Below are 18,440 nucleotides of genomic sequence, written 5' to 3' on the forward strand. Positions count from 1 at the left end.
CAGTTCAGTAACCTTCTTTTCATAAAAATAACTGTTGAATAATAATATTCAAGAAAACTATTTTATAGTGACAAAATTTGTCTGATCAGCTGAAATTCTCTTTCAAACCATGCTTCAAAATGATTTTTAATTGGTTTCTTTCAAAAAGGTGTTTCTTAGAATAAAGATATTAAAGACAAAACATCATACTTTGTTAGCATTTTAAAATAAAAAAGCATCACACATAAGTGGTGGGGTAAAATTAAATCCATATTTAAGAATTTGAGGACCAGTTTTCAAGAAAATGTCTAGAAATACATGCAGGAAAACTAACCAGCAAAAGTAAAATAGCTTTGATATAGATACAGATGTGACCAGGGAATTAGTAAGCGAAATGCTGTTTTGCAATCTGAAAAAACATGCAATTAAGAGAGATGCAATCAAGCATATACACTTTGACATCACTTTATTGCTTTTTAGAAACTGTAATAACCCAGTTAAATCACTACTGAACCAGGCAAAAAAGAGTGCCACCTACCCTGTTTAGATTCAAGATTTTTATTTTTATTTCCAATATATATAGTTTCATTGAATGAAAACATGAGAAAAAAATTTCCTTTGATTTGTTAAAGAAAGCTGATGTCAACGTTCATTCACATGTGAATTTAATGATGGCTTATAAATGTCTTGAAACTAATTCAGGATAAGGCTTTGCTCATATATCTCTCATTTTGCCCTCTTCTCTGCTCAGAAGTGACTTAAATCATTTTATATGTTTTTATAAATATCAGAACCAATATTCAACTGAAGTGTAATTTGCTTTGTTTGCAAATCTCTTTCAAATTGCTTTATAATGCACAAGCGCATGCAGTTTATTAGGAAACAATAAGCAAAGAAGGCAAGCCAGGCAAGAAGCTTTGCTCACTTTCAAAGTCAAGGAAAAAATTTGGCCCCTGATCAAGCTCTGTGCAAGTGAGAACTTTTAAAAGATTTCCCATTTGGTTCCTGAAAAATACAAAAGGAAGAGAAAAGGAATCCTGAGTGAACAAACAATTTTGGAGGCAAGGACTTGGACAGACTCGTTCTGCTGAACAATTTATGCTGCAAGCAATCAGATTTTAAAAGTTTTTCCTCAGTTCGTTGTAAAGTCAGGGAAAAGATTCTCTCATTGTCTTGTAATTCTTTGAACTTACTTTCAAAATCCAGGAAAAAATGTGGATAGTTTTCAATTTCCCTGGTAAGGACCTTAAGAAGATTACCCATCCCAGCAAACCTAGTAAATGCAACAAAATCATAAACAATTATATACGTAAAATTAGAATCTTACAACTAAAAGCTTGACACAGTCTGAATCATATATTAAATCTTACGGCAAGTTCTGAACCACGAGAAACAATTTGATGGTCAATTCTGTGATGTTTGTATGTTGGGACAGACAGTAAGACCTTGTATAAATTCAGAATCAACAAATTGGAATCAAGTGTCAGTACAACTTTGCTAAGCAGAGAAAGATATTTATGAACTTGTTTACTTAGCGAAGAAAAACAAACTTAGAACTATCCAGACCTATATTTTTAATCCTCTGAATTGCTAGGCCCAGATTACTGAATCCCATTCCAGAGTTAGTTTTTTTTTTTTTTTTTTTTTTTTAAGTAAAGCTTTATAAAATACTCCTGTTAAAATTATTAGAAAAATAGCTGAAAATCCTACTCCGTTTAACTTTAAAAATTTATGCATTTTTGGAAAAAAAAAAAAAAAAAGTTTAAGTTCAAACTCTTTTCAGCCATCTTGGAAACTTTAACATTCCAATTCACAAGAAAAGCTCTTAAAAAGAAAAGTGACCAACTCTTGAAAAGACAAGTTTCTTTGAAAAAGAAGAACGGAGAATTGAAGAAAAAGTAGGTTTTTACCAGTACAGCCCTTAGGGGGACCCATTTTATTCAGAAACTTTAGAAGTATAGCCTTCTTGAGCAAACTTGAACTTTTTGTCACAAGAGAAAAAATTAAGTCATGAAAAGAATATATAAGAAATAAAGAGAGTCCGCCTAGAGGGATATAGAAAAATGTAATTTAAGATTCAAATGTCTGATTGAAATTTTTTTTTTGCATCAAAGAAATATTCTCAATGCTCTAAACCATGGATCTTGGGGCTAACATCTGATGTTAATCTATTTTTCAGTTTAACTTTTTTGCCTTTAAAAATTCAGAACACAAAGCTGATTCTAAGCATGCACATGGCCAGTGCTTCATCTGAGGAAACAGATCCCTCCCCCCAGATTCTCCCCCAAGCATTACAGAAGAAAAAGTACCATTAATCCTCATTTCTATATGTATAGGAAGGATACATTTCCATAGTAAGAAAACCTAGGAAAAGCCCTGTAATAGAAGGCTTGATGATTTTAAAGCAGTCTTGATCAACCCATAAAATGAAATAAATTTAGTCAACAATCCATCCAGAGCATGAAGTTTTGCATAAACCCAGCCTTTGCTGTCTTTAATGTTTTGCATGAAAGAGTTCTTCAGAATTTCCTTGCTAGAATCAATCCAGTGAGTAAACTGTCAAGTTTTTAATAATTAGCAGCACTTTGTATACACACTATTGAAACATGAGGGAAATTCTCCATTTTTCATAGTTATGTCCATTTACAGGCAGAAAAAGTAACACAGTTTTACTTTCAGAACAAGATCTGGACTTTCTGAACTCAGGAAAAACATGCAAACAAAACAGAATAAATTTTATACAACATTAAACCTGGTATTTTCAGTAATCTGATATTTTTTCACACTGAAATAATACATTTTATCAGCATCGTGTAAAAGGGACAGGATAACACACATATTTATTTCCTTTTCATAACCTTGAAAGAAACAATTTATATTATTAAGAAATTCTATCACAATCTAAATTGACTCAGTTTGGATTCCTCACTTTCAACTCTCATTTTAAGCTGTATCTTACCTCATAGCCTTCAATCTTCAGAGAGAATCCAACCATTTCTTCTACTGCTAAAGTTAATACCGCATCCGGAGACTGGCTTGCCTAACAACATGTTTCAAACAGCAAGAAAGCTGTTCTCTTTGCCAAAAACCAAGCCTACGTTCCCTCATTTGCATTGAGTAGCTTGAGGTCATGTGCGCAATCTCCGATCCTCCTTACAGGAGAGTATAGCATATTGAGGTTGCAGAGATTTCTAAATATGAGTATTTTTCCCAAACTTTCACTATATTCCTTAACTAATTTTTCACTTTATTTTCCTTTCCTTCAAATCCTATTTAGACACTGATGCAGCAGTTCAGGTCACAGGTATGAAATGAGAATGCTGCCAAGAGATTTGCACCCATTTTCATGGTCGGCCATGATCCTGAAGGTGCTACTTTGACATCTATCTCCAATGTGCACAAAAACAGAACAGTGATATTCAGCTTCAACATTTAGAAGATGTGTTTCAGTCAGTTGCTAAATATATCTCATTTATAATTTCTTTATTGTTTTCTGAACACAAAACTAAAGGTAAGACCTTACTGCAAGTAACTTTCACTTTAAACACTAAGCCATCAACTAACACTAAGCTTTTAATTCCAATTTAAAAGGTTAGCCTTCACCTTAACAAACCAGTTAAGGCACATATTTCCTTACCCTCAAGCAGAATTACTCATTATACCTTTATGTTTCCCAGCTCTTTGGATTTCCCCAAACCTTCTTTTCCTGGAAATTTTAATACTATAACTTATACATCATGAATTGCATGTCACTTCTGGGATAATTTTAACCAGATTTCAAAGTAACCAAATTCTGAACAGGTCAGTATGTATGTTGTAGTTGTGACTTAAATGCAAATAAGCAGTTGATGTACAGTAACAAAACATTTATACAAGTGTAACATTCCATTTTATTGGACTGGAAAGTATTACTATTATTATTAAACCTAAAAATGAGTTTAAATATTGAAGAGTTAATGTATATATTAAAAATATTGCTTTTGCAGCATTCCTAAGTGATAGTAACTTCTCCATAGTGTCCAAATCCCTTAAAATGCAGATTTTTAATAGTATGCTTTAGAGGTGATGACAATTTAACATGAGAATTGTGTTTGCACTTTCCATCTTTTCTACTACTTTCTGAACTATTCAAGCTTAGGTATGAATGCACATAAGCACAGAGAAAGTATTTTCTAAGGCATTAATTGCTGACAGTTTAAAACTAATTAGTACATCTTGATGCTTAGTACTTAGATGCACATAGAAATATAAATATTATAAAGACAATGGTGAACAAGCAGTAAAGTGCTTTATATACCACTATCCAAATGCATATTTTAAAGTACTGAACTTCAAGTCAAAACAACACAAGTCTGTCTTCTATCAAACCAGTTTCTGAATTTTAATAAATTTAGTTTACACAATCTAGAGGAATTATCTAGGACAAGAAAACAAATTCTCTTCCTACTCCAGATCAATTTACTTTTTAAATTTTGATAAATAAACTACCTCCCCTCCCCCAAAAAATCAACTAAAACGAAAACACCCATCCAATACTAAAATGAAAACTTCAAATCTGACATGAACTATTCTCAAGCATACTGAAATACAGTTTTGAAAACTTAGCAAGTATTCACAAGCTGGCTATTGTCAACCTGATTTTGCAAGCATTCTAAATGCCACATTATTTAACTCTTCTTTATCTTTGCTTATATGCTGTTTTAGTAAGTACATAATTTAGAGCGGTCGATTTTTTTTCACCCCTAATTGATAGCTATAATAGTATATACATTGCTAACAAGTCACAGCTTTGTAAAAGAAACCATTTATTTCCTCTCACTCTATAGGGCTAATTTATATCAGAACAGACTCAGAAGCACCAGGATCACAGCAGCTACATTAAGTAGACAAGCGTTTAAACAACGTGCTAGTGAAAAAACGGGCACATACACCAGCTCAACTCTTGGCTGCTCATCAGTGCTCCTTTGCCAGAAATTTCCTAAATCTGCCTGCTTATATATACACATACTCCCAAAGGCTTTTGTCAGAATCAGCTGGATCAGCAAATACCTACTGTTTAAATTCATTTGGATGATCCTAACCAAATGGGGTTAGGAGTGTTCTCATGAGCAGCTCCACTGATAGAGTCTAGAGAAATAGAGACTCCAGGTCCAGGAGTGGCAGTGAATACTTAGGATTGATAACTTCTCTCAGTACATCTGCACTTGGGAAGAGAGAGGCATCCAGTCTGCAGGCTAGGGAAACTCTACTGTACTAAGCATACTAGTATTATTAAAGCAGTGGAACTGACCTTACCACATGAATAATTAACTGCAGTTTCAAAAAAACCAGCAGCATCTGATCCCAAGGAGGTCTCTCAGATCAAAAGCACATATCCAAACCGTTGTGATATTTACCCACAAAGATCGCTGATATGCTTATAAGAAAATGGAAATGCACAACTCAGAAAATATTAAATAATTTAAGTGAATAAAGAAACCCTGATTAGCACTTTTGCATTTTTTCCATTTTATGCAACAGACATATTAAAAAAATATGTCATTTCTTAAAGTATTTGTGGAAGGCTAATTCCAGGTAGACTGGAATGATGCAGCACTTGAATTTATCCAGACAATGGAGGCATCTGGCAACTGGAGCTCTTTCAGATGATGCTCACGCATCATCCCTGCTCCTTGCTTGCTCAGGATCAGCAGGAGAATGGAATTCTGTGAGGCTCGTGCACCATAATGGACATTATCATATATATGAATATGAGAATATTATTGCTATATGCAGTACTGGAGTCAGGAACATTCAAGTATGGATTTTGATTCACACCCACAGTAATGCCACCAACCTTGTCAACAGTTAAGAGTTATCTAGATCCCAGCAGAACAACTTTAGCTCTAAGCCATTCTGGATAGACATTTGTCCAACCTATTCTTTAGAATCTCCACCTTTTGAAGAGCTTTTAGTGTCAAAGGGAATCTCTACTGACACATTAAACTCTCTACTTACTGTCCTATTCACTAAAACACTACTATCTGTAATATCTTTTTACACATAAGAATACCGCTGTATCTACCTCTATTTTTAGTATTGATTAGTTCCAGCTCTTAAGCTCTTGTACAATCTAGCAATCATGCTTTATTACATCTCTGCAAAGTTTTGCTCTGAATTTTATCCAATTGGTCCAAATTATTATGAAAACAGGTCACTCAACTCTAGTTAAAATATTTAACTATATCCAAGTATAGCACAAGTATAATGAAGGAACTGTGTCTTTTAAGAAAGTATTCTCCTTTATACATTGCTCAAATATAACTTGTAGAGTTTTATTTTACCCATTGCTTCCCCTTCTGTATTTTGGCAATTGACTATTCTTGCCTCCATACAGTACTTTATATTTATCCACATATGGCACACTATTTTTTTTCTGATCTCTCCAATTTTCATATAGTTAAGAATATTTTCAGGAATATTTTCATGAATATGCTAGTATCACTGTCATCAATTATTCTACTGGTAAGTGTTTGAATTGATAGCATAATAGCCTTGACTGTGCAAATAAATGTTAGTTATGAAAAATGGTATTATTCCTGTAAGGAAATTTCAGAAATAAGCATAAGACTGCATTGTTATATTACAAACATAACAAAAATAGTTTATAAATGTGCTTGAGATGATAATTTCAAACAGCCAGAGGTATTTCACAGAAACACATACAGATATCTTTAGCAAGGCCTGTACCTTAGGGGAAAAAAAAAAAAAGAGTTCTTTTCAGAGTCCAAGCTATACTCATTTCCCTATTTCCCAGAAAAATTAAAACCTCTTTATCCACACTTATGGCAAATAAATATGAATAAGATTTTTCATAATTTCCTTTTTATGAACAAAGTTAACCTGTAAAATTTATTTGCATATCAAGAACCAAAAAGCAATTGACAAGTAAGCAAATTAAAAACAGGACTACACCTTCCTTAAGCAGGGGAAGGATAAACAGCAATCTCCCTCCCCTACACACACACACACACACACACACACATACACACACACACACACAAAAAGTATAGTGAAAAGTGGGTACGAGAAGAACATTGTTCAAAGTGAATATAATCCAAGCTAAAAGGATAATTTCTGCTTTGAACAATTACTTTAATACAGTTCCTAGATAAATAAGGTTTCAAGCCAAGGGCTTTCACTGTCAGCTGAGATGTAGACTGCAGGACACAAGTGAAAACTACAAAAAAAGGTGAGGCAAGTCAAAAGGAGTGAATAAATAGTTTATAATGACAAGTGCATTTTTCAGTAATCACAAAATGTTAAGGTTGGCCAGCAACATTAATACTTGTAGCCCCAAGGATTAAAGAGCTTAGCTCATGGATTTGCTAAAATGAAAATGAAAAAAAAAAGTATTACCTCAGATGAACTTACCACTTTGGGAAGAATTATTTTATATATCAATCTTCACACCAGAGCATACTTGGAACAGAAAACACACGCATTTCAAAGTGGGCAATGTCAAAAAGAGCCATCATGAAGGCACGAAAGCCAGACTACTAAATATTTTAATCAAAATATCTGGATTCAGATTCATAAGGCATAACTAAGGTCTCATACTAGAAAAGGATCAGAATAAAATTGAAGTTATATGCTTGAAATGCAATTACGTATTTGAATATCATGCTCCTTCACTGTACAATAATTATAGTATTCTAGTTTCAATTCAACAAATTTTGGCATCACATTCACAAATGTGTATATATGAAGGGACAAATTCCCCCCTGAGACAACAAACAGAGCTTATATCAACTGATGTTATTAGGTAAACAAAGTAGGATATTAATGCTTACCTGACACATGAGACAGGAATGCCTTTAGCAGAAAGGGAGCACGTCTGGCTAGCTAAAGTGTTTTTTTTTTTTTCCCTTCAAAACAAAACCACTTCATATTCTTCCAGATAGAGTTTGACTCAGTTCTGAAGAACTCTTACAAGAGAAGCAGCAGTCTTATCTTCCTCATCTTAAAACTCCCCTGTCCTTGTTCTTGTCTTCCCTCACCAAAATGATAATCTAAAAAGAAATTAATGTAATAGTGCACAGAGTTTTGGAAGTCTAAGGATTTGGGTATCTGAAAAGCTATCTGGTTTCAATATTAATGGATATGAGTGGAAATCTATTACTGATCATATACATTCTCAGATATAAAATCAGAAATGGGACTCAAATAAAAAAAAGTCAGAAACAGGAAAAAAAAATGTTGCTGCTTGTTTCAAGCCATTGATAATTACCAATTATTCATCCAAATATCATACAAAATATTTTGTATTATTCTCATAGAAAATCCAATGTATGTACCTGAAAAAACATGATAAAAACTAGCATATACTAGTTCTTTGTAGAACTATGATTAAGATTTTCCTCAAAGTGATTTTATTTTCAAGTTATTTCCTGCTCCAGTTGACAACGGGGATAAGTTTTTGCAGGTTAACTTTGTTCTTTATCCATTTTACTTCTCTTTAAAAAAATATAGATGCAAAACCAGCACATCTAATCTCAGTCAAGACAGAATAAACCCTACAATGACTGGATTTCTTATTGCACAGTTGCTAGTGAGCTGCTCTGAATGTGTTAGTATATAGGATGTAATTCATTTTACTGGCTAAAATCTGTATTTTTCTTTCATAAGGTAATGAACTGTAAGATACAGATCTGAAGCAGTATTTACAAGTATCCTTTTCTGGAAAAGGGTTGGGGGGGGAAATCAAACAATATCTTAGAATACTAAGACAATAATTAATTCTCATGAAAGAAATATACTGACACTACCAGAATTAAGATAGCTATGGCTGATACACTATGTATCAATTGCTCAAGATTTTTGGATTAAAGATGAAATATTGCTCTTGGTACAGATTAGTTGCAATTAGTTTACAGTATTTCCATTTGTGTAATACTGGCCATATTTAATATATCTTGTTACACAAAACAGGAAAACTAGCTGACTTTTTCATAGTATGATGCTATTGATGGGAATAGTAGTTCCACTAAGACAGACATTATTTAAAAATAGTGTAAATAGGCTGAAGGAACATATACACTTTTTTCCTTAAATTCATAAAAAGGTAAGAGAACAAAAAATTACTATGTGTCTCTTGATAAAGGTAAATGAGCAAAGAGCAGGTACCATCCCTAGATATTTTAGAGACAACTTAATCCCAAGAGAGTGGTAAAGAAGGTTTTGCTGAACTATGGAGGCATCTGATAGCAGAATTGTGCAAGAAGCTTTAGTAAGTATAACTGATCACATATCTGTACATGCTCCTGGAGTTGATTAGTGATAATGTTCTTTCTAGGACATGGAGGAGGTTACTAGAGGAATGGCTACTTTAGGTTTGATTGATACTTATGAGAGGAACTGACTGAAATCACAGGAAGAAAATACAGGAGAAATGAATTAAAAACAGCAGAGTTTACTCTTAGAAAAGAAAGAGAAAACAGCAAATTAAAGATCATGATTTCAATAATTTCAGCTATCTGGAAGAACAAGTCTCTTGGAAAGTTAACCTAATGGATAAAGAAGTACAGGAAAGCCAACAGTTAAAGTACACAACAGCCTATTCCAATGGACAAAACAGAGCATTAAAAATCAATATGCCTGCATGAGCATATGGAAGGACAGAAGGAAGAAAAGAAATATATAAAGAAGGAAGCTTTATCAAATGACTGTAGGTGAGAAAAGAGAGAAGTCTACTTAGCACCATAAATTTGTTACAACACTGAAAAAGGAGTTATGAGTGGTTTACTGTTAAAATAGGAAGGTAATTTTATACTGTATCTGTTATTTGTTGTATAGATATGGTTATGCTCAAAACTTCTAATTAGTGACAGACAGTCAAGTACAAAATGAAATACATACTAAACTAGACAGGAATACAAATAATCTGAAAAATAGGTACAGTTCAAAATCACTTAATTCAGTAAATATAAATGAAAAATACTACCTCCCCCCAAACTATAATTGCAGGTAAGCAGAAAGATTGAAGAAAAGGTATTTGATCATCATACTGGGCCATAAATTAAACATATAACCAGCTAGAAAAATATTAAGCTGAAAAAATTCTCAAAGATTGCTCTCATAGTTAAGGGAGTGGGGGACTGAATACTGAACAGGAACACATTTTCTCCAAAATACTAGCCTAATCTGTATATTAAATGGAAGTTACAGAAAAGTATAAATTCTAGTAAAACTCTTCCTTTTAGCCTTGTTAGCTTTATATCATTTTGATCTCTTCGGATATTATTTTATTGACTTTTATTCTTTCACACCAGATATTTAATTCATTAATACTTATAGGGGAAGATTGATATCATGAGATTTTCTGTAAAATATCCTGCCTTGAAAATTGCATTTAGTTAATAGACAGGCACATTAGTGGTCTTAATGAGGGGAACACAAAGAGATTCTTAATTTTGCATTGTGCCTAATACATTCAGAAACACATCCCTTATCAAAATCTGTTTGTAAACTGCTTTACTACCACAGAATTCAAACCAAATTTCTGTGCCCCAGCATGAGTTGTTAAAAGACATTCTAACTCTTTTTGTACATCCATGCAAATCTACTATTTACATAAGATGACAAGTAAGGGAAGAGTATTGTGGATGGCGCTGAATTAAAATCATCCTTCTAATTAAAAAAAAAATTTCTCATAAGTAAACGAAAATTTAAATAACATGCCAACCCTGAGAGGCTTTACAGTAATTAATTCAAATCACTGCTGGAAATTATCCTTAATTTAATAACGAAATTTGCACAGTAACTTTTTACTAAGAAAACAAAATAGATGCAGAGTAGTGTCTATGGCGTACTTCCCCTTTCTTACTAAATCTATTTTTGATTAATTGATAAGTTTTTATAGTGATTAATCACAAGTCCTTTTATTACAGTTTATCCCCTTCACATTACAAGACACGCAGCCTATAGCGGCCCATTATACAATGAAAACAGAGTATTGTTCAATGATGTGAGCAAAGCTAAACATATGCACAAAAGTGGACATTGTACAGTTGTTTTGACAACCCTACAATGCTACTCAGTGGATTTCCTGTGAAGGAGACATTTAAAACTCACAGACCAGCCTACAGACATTTGCTCATTCAATATGGCTTCACATGAAAAAAGAGATAAAACAAGCTCAGGAAGTCTTTGGTTGATTATATAGTGCCCTCTGCTGTTTGTAAGAGAAATCACCAGGAGCCATTCAGCATTCTGAACGTTTTTAGTTAACCAAATCATTGCAGAGTATTATATTATTAAAAGACAAACAAAAAAGTGGTACAAAAACCACATGAAAATTAATGACCTAAATGAAAACTAGGCCACCAGCTTTTTATTTGAAATCCTTATTACCATTACATAACTTTCATATCACAGGGTAAAAAAAACATGATTTCTAAGCAGCATTTTAAATTTTTGAGTCCAGGGCCTAGATTCATCCAAAACCTTATAGAACTTCATGAGCTTCTCTTTCTTCTTAAGAAAAGGCTAATTGTTTAGATCTAATGATTGTTTAATATTTGCCCTGAATCATCAGTGCTAATTTATTTCTGTAAGAGCTACTGAAAACTCATTTTTTGCAGGGAATATAGCTACCTTATCAGCAAGTGAGTTTCTCCACTACCCTTATTTTTCTGACTAAAGCTAAACTAATCTAGGTAGTACTTTAATAACCAAGTTTTAGGACAGTAATTTTTGTTTTTTCAATTTTACACTGTGTTCCATTTCCTCCTAGTTAAACCAGGAATTTAGTTTAAAAGTAAATGTAAATTTACATGTAAAATTATTAAAACTACTGACACTTCTCCCAAATGTTAAGCTACATGTCACTTAATCAGACTTAGCAGAAAGCAAAATCACTAGTCAGTGACTGTTCATAGCAGGGCATCTAAACATGGCATGTAACACATGCTAAGTGAGCCTTTGGCAGCAGTAGTGTTTTCCACATATGAATGGAAATACCATTTTTATAAGCTTATTTAACAAGTTTAGATTAATGCTACTTCTTTTGAAGCAAAAAACTAAGAGATGAAAACCAAGAAATCTGGTCTTCCTTTTGCAATATCTGATTAAAAATTAGATAGGATAACATAAGCTTTGAAATGCTGATAATCTGCAATCAAAAATGTAGTTACATCAGACACGTTCTTACTGCCTGTTGACTACATCAGTATGAAAGACAAATCGTGCCTTTTAGAACTATGAGCTATAGCAAAGACACTATACTTGGGTTTATATTTAAAGTTTTATTTTTGCCTGAAAGGGATCCAAGAACAGTCTTGTTTCAGTCTGTAATTGTAACTAATGCCCCATTTATGCATAGAGGAGACGTAAATCACACATAAAAGAAGCCATTTTGAAAAGATATCATTCATTACCTTCTAGCAAAAAAGCCAATTATTAATAACCATCTAAACAGTACATTTAAGAATATTTTCAGAAATTCCTGGGTAACTAGTTAAAAATCTTAAATACAGTGTAGAAACTATACATATACACCCCCAAACATATATATGCTTGTATACACACATGTTCATCTAAAAACTGTAAATGAGCTGTTTGTTACAGAATAATTAATAAAAAAAGATTAAAACTGTAACAATAATACAAATCAAGATTAAAATTGTCTAAATCAGAGCTTTCTATTTGCTTGCTCAAAGCTTTCTACTCTAAGTATCAGTAAATACAAGCGTCTGTGCAACAGTACAGTGTATAGACATTGTTTAGGGAGAAAGAGTATCTCTGCAATTTCAGCACCAAGAGCTGTAAAATTCGGGTTCTCTTCCTGTTCATGCCTTAGATGACATAAGTTCTTTGGAGGATGGGCTAAGATGGAGAAAAACATGTCTTTCCTATTATCATGATAAACAAGTGGAAGATAGAAAGTTTCTTAAAGAAGATACAAGCATTATATAACATCAAAATCTACGTGTTTTCTTTCAGTTTTTGTAATTTACACAATCAGCTTATGTTAAGGCACTGAGGCATAACAAGGAATTGAATTGTTTGTTCGCCTCTGAGCCAATTATTATTTTAGTTGTAGTTCATTTAAGTAAGAGATTTAGTTAAAAAGCAGTCAAGCTATGATTGAAGACTACCTATGTTCATAGGAAATAGTAGAAATTTACAGGAAAAAAAGAGTTCAAAGAAAGATTTAAAGGCTGAAAAAGAATTTAAAGGCCAAAAAAAGTCAATAAACCAATATATACTTCCACAGAGGAAAAAATCTCTTCCGCAAGATCAATTAAATTGCAGAAAAAGGACAGTGTTCTTTTTTTTTATTATAGGATGGATTGTTTTTTGAATACAATGATATTAGGAAAAGAATACACATACACACACCATGTGTATGTACACACATTTGTCTCAGCTGAAATTTTTTAATATATTTTAATTTGGCACTAGAAGCACCAGGTTATTAATAACACTATCTAAACTACTTAGCAATCGAATGTTTTTGTGCAGAGACTGTATTTCAAGAAGTAATAATCAATGTGACTGAACAGACTTTGTGTCTATCTCATCTTTCTGGTATATTCCGAAGAAAATATTATTTAATGTCTACAAAAGATTCCAATTAAATTAAGATCCACACTATACTCCCGTTTTGTGTGTGCCTTCCACAATGTCTTCAGAGAAATGGTCTACTTCAGTTACCTTCAGTTAGGTCTTCTTCTGTTAAATCCTTGAAGAATCAGCTTGTTCTGTTTCATAGTTTCCTGAGACACACATTTCCAGTCATAAATGCTAAATAAAATCCTTACCTAAAACACCATTATCAGTAGACTACAAATTATATTTCATTAACCTAAAGAACTAGTGCAAAAAGTCCAAGAAGATTAATTGTTCTAAGTTAAGGAAATACGTAATGAGAAGATCCTTGTTTTCCTCTAAGAAGTTTCAGATTCTGAAACAAATGATACTTACAATTTAATACACTTCATCTAGAAACTGAATTACAAAAACTAAAATGGGTAGCAATATTGTAAAAGTGTGTGTTTGTTTTTTGAAAACCTGCTACTATCAATGTATTCTAACCAGAAGGAAAACTACAATACATAGCTTTCTGCCACTCAATTTGTTTTTGGAGAAAGACTGTAGTTAAGGCAGTTATCCACTAAGTGGCATTATGAACTCAAATACATCAATTTGACAAATATAATCTTAGTACAGTGCATTTTTCTTCCTACAAATAAATTGAAGGAAAAAAATATCTTTGGGTGATTTGTTTGTCAGAAATTTAGGCATCATTCCAAATAGTCAAATTTATTAGTAAGCTAGAACTACCATTTTCTCTTCACATCAAGTCATGTGCAAGCATGTAGCACAGGGCTCAAGTTCAAAATAAAATATCATAATAGAAAGACATTAAACTAGCAACCGATATGCTGGAGAAACATGAGCTCAAAAATTTTAAGAGTGGCTGAGGTTTCAGAAATACTGTAAACCAATATATCTTTTATTTCCTGTTGCAAAGTGTGAAAGCACCAAAGTCATCAGATACTTTAGATACTTTACTTCAAGTAACACACATACAAAAAAAAAAAAAAAAAAAAGTAGATTTAACAGACTAAGATTAGATCAACTCTAGCCAATACTCAAAGTTAGTCCCTTAAAAAAATATATTTGGAAAAAGAAAAAAAGAAATATATTTCTTTTCAATGATTGTTTAGAATTGAGTTTTAAAAATGTTATTTAAAGATTAATGAAAGTAAATACGCTTATTTTCAGAAATATTTACTGGACAAAAGTATTAAGAGATGTCTAAACACAGTAAAAGTGAATTAGAATAGAACTCTTAATTTTAAGTTTGTTCTACTCCAATTGTTTGTCCCTGTTTTGTATCACTGTCAATTCGTACATAAATTAACAGCTACTGAAAATAATGTTAAAAAAAGTCATTGTCAGTGTGTAAGAGAGTATGAGAAAATAAAATAAAGCAACGAAGTCTGCATTTTCTACCTCAAAGCATGTATTTTACGCTTGTGAAGTGTCCTACATGCACTCAAAATTCTGTGCATACTTCAATGCTAGAAGGAGAAGACATTCTTTTTTGGGGGGGGGAGATTTTTTGGGGGAATTTTTTCCTCACCGGTCACAGAGGAATTGCTTTAGGACATAGTCCTTTTTCCCTACATCCGCCTACGGCAAACATTTGCTGAAAGTCAGCGACTCCAAAAGCAAATTGTTTACAATTAACTCAAAAAGCCTTTTAAAAACTGTATCTTTGTTCCAGTTGGAAAGAGAGACAGCCAGATGTGTGACTTGTTGATCTTGCTCTTTTCTGACCTCTTAGTGTAGGAAGAGCTGTAGCTGAGGAAGGAAGTCAGCAAGCTGTGTTAATGAAGGTGAACATTGTAAAAGAGATACTGCCTTAAAAAAAATAAAAATAAAAGGATCTTTGAAACAGTTCTTATTTAAAAGAACCTCTTGCTAATGGTGAAAAATTAGAGTCTTTGTTTCAGGAAAAGTCAATAGAATTTGTGGGGTTTTTGCTACTTTTGAAAAATTCTGTCCTTAATTTCAAGGACTCCATTAATTTTCACTACTGAGTATTAGATAACACCATGCCACTAACACCTCCTGGGAAACAGTACTCCATCGTGGATACAAAAGTCAGAACAAGTATTTGGATGCTGGGCACTTACTGAGTTGCAGTCCATCATTACAGATAAAAATCAGGCCTAAAGCTGAATTCCATATTCAGAGTATACCCACTTCTTCATAAAACACATCTGGCAAAAACCACAAGACATGGAATTACAGTTGCTACGTGACCTTTCTTCATATACCTCCCTGAAACACATTCATATCATTATATCTGTAAAATATCTGACAGTGAATTAACTAGTAAACTGAGTTAAAAACTATTTATTAGTTTCATTGATGCCATATGCAACCACTTGTCACAGTACGGAATTCTTGTACTAGATATTCTACAAGTATAGAACAATTTTCCAAAAAATTCACAGTAACAGACATGTGAAACATTATCATCATCTTAATGAACAGTGAATTCTTTTTTATAAAATTATTAAAATGTATTATAAAGTATATGATTACACTGTTTTTTTTATTTATTTTTTTTTAAACACTCATTTTACTGTGGTTCCTGAGGATGTCTAAGAATATCTGCGTGTGAAGTAAAAATTCACACACCATTCAGCTTTAGTTGAATTAAGGCCAGCTCCTTATACAGTCAATGAAGCTTCCAAAAGGCATCTCTGAATTTAATGTTTGAGGTGATCTCCCTGCATTGCTGTATTCATCTTAATAATTCAAATCAGTTTTGGCAGAATATGACCAAGTGTAATTTTTGTCAACCAGTTCCTATTTTTAGAATATACAGAAGTGTTATCATCTGAAGACCTGAACAGTATCACCATAATTCAACATTCACTATTTATTATGATATTGAGTTAATAAGCTTCACTGTATATTCTTAGAAAACAGGAAATTGGAAATGAATTCTCTTCTCATCCCAGGTTCTCTCATTCCCTAATGTCATTTAAAAAGCAACTGTAATAGATCACCATGCACATGCATATACATACACAAAAAACATTGTTGACAACGAGAGTTTAATCTGGTAGAATTCAAATTCTAAACAATTGTAACAATATTTCATACCACACGCTTCAAAATATTTTAAAGAGAAGATCTCTACAACAGACTAAAATTCAATCCTTTCAGTCTAATAGAAGGGGAAAATCTCATCATAAGACTTTTTGAGCACAGCTATGAGCACAGAGAATTACTTCTGTTGCACTGGTGTTAAGAAATTATTGTTAGTTTGTCACTGTCATATTAAGATTTGGTTTTCAGAAATTTTTCTTTTAGAACAAAGTGATCACATGCTGCTACAGTCCACATTTTATCATAGGCGTCTGATAAAGTCAATATTTAAAGCTACTAAAGGCATATTAAAAGGCTTGATTTTGTTATTTTTCTTAATATCTGTAAAAGGTCTTTACTAGCAAGCAATAACGATTTTAAGAATTTACGCAGCTTTAAAAAAAAAAGAAAAGAAAATCCAATCAGTTGTAGTTCCTCACTTTTTATTAGCTCCTACCAATGGAACTAAAAAAAGCTGTGAATTACACTGTATTGCATTAACTTTCTACTGACTAAATTTAAAAGAATCCATAATTTAGTAAATCTCTATTTCCTCATTTCACTCATATTTTGTTTTACATCACTTCATCTTTTTCCAACATGTTACAAGTCTTCATCTACATTCCTACAGTTTTCTCCTTAATTCTCCTTGTCAGTTTATTTTGCTTGTCCCAAAGACCTCCCTGCCCCATGCAGAGAGGTTCATCTCAGTCCCCCAATCAGGATGTGTGAGCCTATGAAGAACCCTGGATTTTGAGCTCCTCCCACCAAGAAAGGCCCTCCTTCATTTAAAAATACAACACCCCCTAAATGTAATTCTGTGTACAATTCAATAGGTATATCATATGCATAATTTCTCTTTTGAATTCCAGACGACTTTATTAAAGTAAAAGGCCCTTAATGGAGAAAATAAAGTGGAAAAAATAAAATACACAAAGCAGCTGCATCAGTTAAGTACACAGTTCTTCCAAGTATTGCATTATTAGTTTACAAGATACAGAAGAATAATTTCCTCCACTATAGAACTTATTAAAGCTATGATTACAGCCTTTAATCTAAGCACAAATCCTTCCTTCCACCCCTCAACAACCACCTCCTCCCTTGGACCACAGTTTGTTCAGCTATTCAGTGAAATAAAATAGGAATACTACTGGTTTTCAGCTATACTCATTCCACATTCAGTAGAATCCTCTGCAGCCTTCAATTAACAAATCTTTAAGACATTCCAAGTCCTCTGCAGGTGGTTTTGTTTCTTTCAAAGAAACATCTGTTAATGCATACCTTTAATTTGATAGACTGACACTGAGATCCTTGGATTTATTTGGGTACTGCCAGTCTGCTTTGATAACAATCCAGTCAGACTTCTGCCATGTTGGGCTTCTTCTTGCCTACAACAAACTGATTTTTTGGTTGTCATTTGTTCACAGCATCCCCTGCTGAATGACCCTCACAACAGCTGAACTACAGACTGCATTCACTGTAACTAAAGCAGCATTAGCTTAAAGATTTCTCTCCATACTTGATTTCTGTTTCCTCCTAAAAACCACTGGATCAAAGCCACTATCTCACAGAGCTTTCCTTCCTTTAATAAAATATGGGATTATTACCATTAAGTGTTACATGCTGCAACAGACAGCCCAGTTCAAATGTCATGTCTGCTTCACATTTCTCAGCAGCCTAAAAAGGCTAGTAAGCAGCAGTTTGAGTCAGAACCACCAGAACCATTTTCTGTGACCTAGAGCCTCACAGCTCTATTAGTACTGACCATAACTTGGCCATATGTGAAGAGTGACACTTAAGTTGGTTCC

General features: G+C 33.0%; 1 protein-coding gene across 7 annotated transcripts in view; it reads right to left on the reverse strand.

The window, feature by feature from the left end:
* Positions 1-18,440, reverse strand: part of CYRIA (CYFIP related Rac1 interactor A) — a 60,201-nt gene that overhangs the window by 23,616 nt on the left and 18,145 nt on the right. For 4 of the 7 annotated variants that reach the window (XM_062573147.1, XM_062573151.1, XM_062573149.1 and 1 more), the window contains exon 4: positions 905-984. The exons of 1 other annotated variant lie outside the window; for it this stretch is intronic. In XM_062573147.1, coding sequence (XP_062429131.1) covers positions 905-977 — 73 coding nt within the window. In that variant the 5' untranslated portion in view covers positions 978-984. Of the gene's footprint in view, positions 1-904; positions 985-1,172; positions 1,253-18,440 lie in introns of all 7 variants that reach the window. 2 more of the 7 variants (XM_062573150.1, XM_062573152.1) reach the window with 1 other exon arrangement.

This window comes from Rhea pennata, chromosome 3 (assembly GCF_028389875.1).
Source record: "Rhea pennata isolate bPtePen1 chromosome 3, bPtePen1.pri, whole genome shotgun sequence".
In the NCBI taxonomy this organism is placed as follows: domain Eukaryota; kingdom Metazoa; phylum Chordata; class Aves; order Rheiformes; family Rheidae; genus Rhea; species Rhea pennata.